The following is a 4,707-nucleotide window of genomic DNA, read 5'->3' as shown; positions in this document are numbered from 1 at the left end:
TGGGACGCTCTCATTGTGCAATACTGCCCCCCACAGTCCGGGTTGTGTATTACAATGAATCTTTTATATTTCTTTCTCCACATTAAGAATAATACTGATAATTATAATATTAAAACAATTAATATACGAAATAAATATATATAATAATATGTATATGATGGTATAAAAGGTAATACAAATGAAGTTAGTAAAGACGAGTGACTTTAAAATCATTTATATGTTGACAACTTAACACGTACACTTGATACATCACGAAAGCCAAAGTTGTGATACAAAAACTTGAAAAAAAAACAATTTCAATATTTTTGGTGACTCCGTATTTGTTGAGTTGAGTTGATGAGAACATGTCAACTCATCACACTATAAAAAGAGCAGGTGAAGCAAAGGTATGATCATAATGGTCTAGTAAATCAAAGTGTTCTTAGTATATTTCGTAGTGACCCTCATTATTGTTGGAATTTCATTTGTTACTCTTGTTTATTCAATCTGCACACCCCACTCACCCCATCTGATTTTAGATGTTGCACTACACTGATATCTAATGGTCCATGTCTGTATTACACTAGTGTAAAACAAACAATAGCACTCGTTTATTTGTGTGACAACAAATGTGACTGATATTATTAATTATGACAAACTACAATGACCTTACTGAGACTTCAAAACACTAATGCATTGTTAATTAAGTACATTTCTACCCAATTAATCAATTATATGAAGTAATTGTCCTCTTCTGGATGCCAGTGACAGAAATGAAATTAACTCTCCAGAGTAAATTTTAACATGATTTATTGTTATATATTTTTTAAAATATATTTATTACACCATAAAGTGTTAAATTAACATCATGATGTATACGAGGCAGTATTAAAGAAGAGACAATATAAGAAAACATCTACAATCCTGCAAACTTTTAAGATTTTATTTTACACTCAGTTAGAATTACAGAAAATGGTTATTCACCACACACATCAACAAATCTTTGAACAACTTCAACCAAACATGACAAGTCATCAAATGAATGAGAACCTGTGTACTATTGGTTGGGTGGCACTTTAGGTGCCTCCATCATATCCTCGTGTTGTTGTCAGTTTGCAGAAGCTGCAATTCAAATGACATTTCAATTATCATCCCATCCGTAAAAAAAAAAATGAACCAGTCATGAAAACTGCAAACATATTGAAAAAGAATCTATATCTGAACCAAAATAATTCTATTTTCTATCTTTAGGTGGTGCTGATTAACAATAATATCATGACCACTTTTACATCACTTCCCCATACTCACTCGAACACTTTCCACGTCTGGTTCTGGTCTCTGCCATTTATTTTTGGATAAGATTCCAAAGACGACCAATCCAAAGGCCACGAGGAGGATGCCGAGGAAATTTGCAAACTTTGCTTCCACGGGCAGCGTGCTGTACGGCTCCGCACTGCTTTCATTACTGAGGCAGATGGAGAAATATAGTCTGGGAATGATTTCTATTACGTGAGCATTACTTTGTTCATGATATGTGAGATGATGTGTTTTCCAGTTGAAACAGTTTTCTGTACAAAAATCCAATAGTCAGGCCACGAGGGCCACGATCACCTCACAACAGTTTCTTTTGTTTTTGGCTCGCAGTTTGTTTAAAAATTGATTTTCAGATTTTTTTATTGATTGGTTTTAAGGCTCTGCCTGCTCTGTAGGGGCTTTATCTCTGATTAGTCGATCCCCTACTTACATGTGTGCGGCTTGTAATCTTTTGGGAAGGGTCTGCTTTCACTTCGAGGATCTGGGCTGAAAACTAGGGCAGCAGAGCATTTGCTATCAGAGCCTTAACACTCTGAAATGGATTGCCTGAGGAAATAAGGCTGTCCGAGGCGATGTCTTCTTTTAAATCTCAGCTAATGAATAAAACTATAAATTAGCTTTTTTTGGAGATCATATTCCTGAATTTAATGTACCAGGCTATTTTTGGTCCTTTATCTTTATCATTCCTATTAAAATCACTTATGTACTTCCTTCTGTATTTTAAGGATTTTATATTGTGCAGCTCTTTGTACTTTGTCTTGAAAGTCCTCTATAAATAAAGTTATTATTATAATTAAATAAAGAAGGAGTGAGTTTTCACTAGTTGGATTATTTGGACACCTTGATGGATTTAAAATGTAATGTCTGTTGACAATAAATGTGATTAATACAGTTTTATGCAATATACTTGGACTAGTACAAATTTTGTAAAATTAATGTGTATATTAAAATATATTTTGGTATTTAGACGGCAAATATATAGATATATACTGTGAAACACAATCACAGTAGACCAGATATACTGTAATATACATTTAAAGTAAAGTTGTTTTACTGTAAAACCTCATAACAATAAAGGTACTGTAAACCAATAATTACAGTAACCTCCTGGCAATAGTGTTGCCGGTAAGTTTCTGCAAAAATACAATGAAATGTCTGACAGTGAACTTACTGCGTGAACAGCAGTTTCTCATTGATGCCGCTGATGCAGGAGCTCAGACCGAGGATCAGGATCATTTTTCCCAGCCAGACGTGAACAGGTTTCAGGGATCCTCGGAACCACAGTGGAGAACAAGGAAACAAGAAACCAGCCAAGCCGAGGATCCACTTTCCATCAGCATCAGGTAAAATGACAAGAGGGATTCAATAACCCACAGACACAGACTAAAATGTGTAAATATTTGTCAACTCACCTGAAGTGCAAACAATGCCACAGTACAGATGCCCACCCAGCTGTGCAGAGAGTACAGGTTGGGGATGTTTATGGTTGTGTGGTTATCGAACACAGTATACAGGCCCACCACAGACAGCAGCAAAGCAAGAAGCATCAGTCCAGCGTGCACCAGCTTCCAGGTGAGTTTGTTCTGTTTCCAGGTGAACGGGAGACGATACAAAACAGCAGCTGCAGAAACACAGACAAGGATGAAGGGACAGGGCTTTTATTATATCTGCGGTAATTGGCTTTGTTCTGCTTTTAATCCAAATAGATGATTAATTACATATCATTGCGATTTTCTCTTAAGGATCAAATCAAGAAGTTGGATTTTATTTCCCATTCATCCAGTGCAAACAAAGAGTTTCAGTGTCTGTATGGACACATTCAATGACTTTCCAGGGATCCTGACGTCTAATTAAAATCACAACAAAACCCTGAAACCCTGATCCAAAAAAACATCTATGAGAAATTACTGAATGAAGCCCAGATCAATTGCTGGTACCCATTTTCAACCAGAGAGTTAAAATTGTTCAGATAAAATGTCCTGAAATATAACAGGTAAAATTTGATGAGTTAAATTCCCCCGGAATATTCCTCCAGTGTAAATGGTAAAAACATCTATGCAGCAGAGGCTGATCCTTAATATGGGACAAGCTCCACAAACACTGCTTCCTACAAATCCCATAATGCAACAGAGTAGCATCTTTTGTTTGACTCTCCCATAAAAGCCCACATCTCTTAAAAAAAGACATCACCACATCAACGTGAACGTGGTTATCCTCTCAGACTGGCAGAGCTCCTCTTAGAACCACAGAGCACATACAGCCACGTCTTCCACAGGCTGCGGAGTGTCACTCCTTGTGACACGATAATGACAAGTCATGTGTAAAATTGGAGGGTTCCCCAATTTAGGGCTGGTACTTTGTTATCGAGTGGCATATGTTCCGCCAATAATGGAAACCCCCAATTTTCCTTTCAGAGATATTTCGGTAGAATCATTGTTAAAGGGCCTGCTTGTGTTTTACTAGAGGAACAATGAGGTTACACGTCTTCAACCCCATTTATATCAGTGGAGATTGACTAAATCACAGAAAGACCTGTCTGTATAATGCACCACAACAGCACCACAAACTACATCCTTATTCATTTTAGCGAGAGTGTATCTGAACCTGTAACTCAGTCACAACATCTCACCGTTGCCGTACACAACCACCAGCCCCAACACCATGAGCACAGGGTGCCAGTTGAACTGCAGGGCAGAATGATCCCAGGCGAAGCCCCCATTCCAGTGTGAGCTCCAGTAGGTCACAAACAGCACACAGAGCAGGCCCAAACCCACACACAGCGAGTAGGTGGCGTAGAGAAACACAGACGACCTCATATCTGTGGCTTTGAAAGGAGGGAGGGTAAGTATATGTATTATATCATAAGCAGAACATAGTTTGTCTTCTGAACTGAGCTAAAATACCAGAGGTAAAAGAAGTTCCTGATGTAAACGTAATAATACAAAGTTTACATGTATTTATAAAACTACAGCAGTATTATTAAGTGATATAAGTGAAATGATAACAGGGACAACAGACAAACAAACAAAGGGAAACAAAGATCATATTTTACTACATAAATACTTTTACATGAATATTTGTATTTATATAGTTTAAGCTAATTTAGAAAAAATAAAGGTACTGTAGTAGTGTGTCACACACACACACACACACACATTTTTAATTTACACACACGTTTTAAAATGTGGCAGCAGATAAAACTTATAAAACAAATACAATATTTTTTAAAAATCTGATTTCAAAGAAAATAAATATCAGAGGATTTTTACTCACCTAACGATTGCTTCTCTCCTTCAGGTGAATCCTTCCACTTCTTTCTCTTCACCACCTTAAGATTGTCTCAGACAGTGACCGAGCAGTTCTGCTTTCTATGTTACGTCAACTCAAATGAGCTTAGCATCCGGCATGAAAATT

General features: G+C 36.9%; 1 protein-coding gene across 2 annotated transcripts; it reads right to left on the bottom strand.

The window, feature by feature from the left end:
• Nucleotides 1-906: 906 nt before the first annotated feature.
• Nucleotides 907-4,707, bottom strand: LOC109626167 (lysosomal membrane ascorbate-dependent ferrireductase CYB561A3-like). 2 transcript variants are annotated; one of them, XM_069513780.1, is made up of 6 exons: nt 4,567-4,707; nt 3,923-4,117; nt 2,706-2,914; nt 2,465-2,619; nt 1,288-1,444; nt 907-1,101 (listed from the first exon to the last, which is right to left on the bottom strand). In XM_069513780.1, the coding sequence occupies exons 2-6, from the start codon at nt 4,107-4,109 to the stop codon at nt 1,069-1,071; spliced, it is 741 nt and encodes a 246-aa protein (XP_069369881.1). In that variant the 5' UTR covers nt 4,110-4,117; nt 4,567-4,707; the 3' UTR covers nt 907-1,068. The 2 variants fall into 2 exon arrangements, with proteins under 2 accessions (XP_069369881.1, XP_069369882.1); XM_069513781.1 differs by having other exon boundaries at nt 3,923-4,111; nt 4,567-4,696.

This window comes from Paralichthys olivaceus, chromosome 18 (assembly GCF_024713975.1).
Source record: "Paralichthys olivaceus isolate ysfri-2021 chromosome 18, ASM2471397v2, whole genome shotgun sequence".
NCBI classification, from domain to species: domain Eukaryota; kingdom Metazoa; phylum Chordata; class Actinopteri; order Pleuronectiformes; family Paralichthyidae; genus Paralichthys; species Paralichthys olivaceus.
Note: the sequence above shows the minus strand (reverse complement) of the source record. Positions and strands in the feature narration are given on the sequence as shown.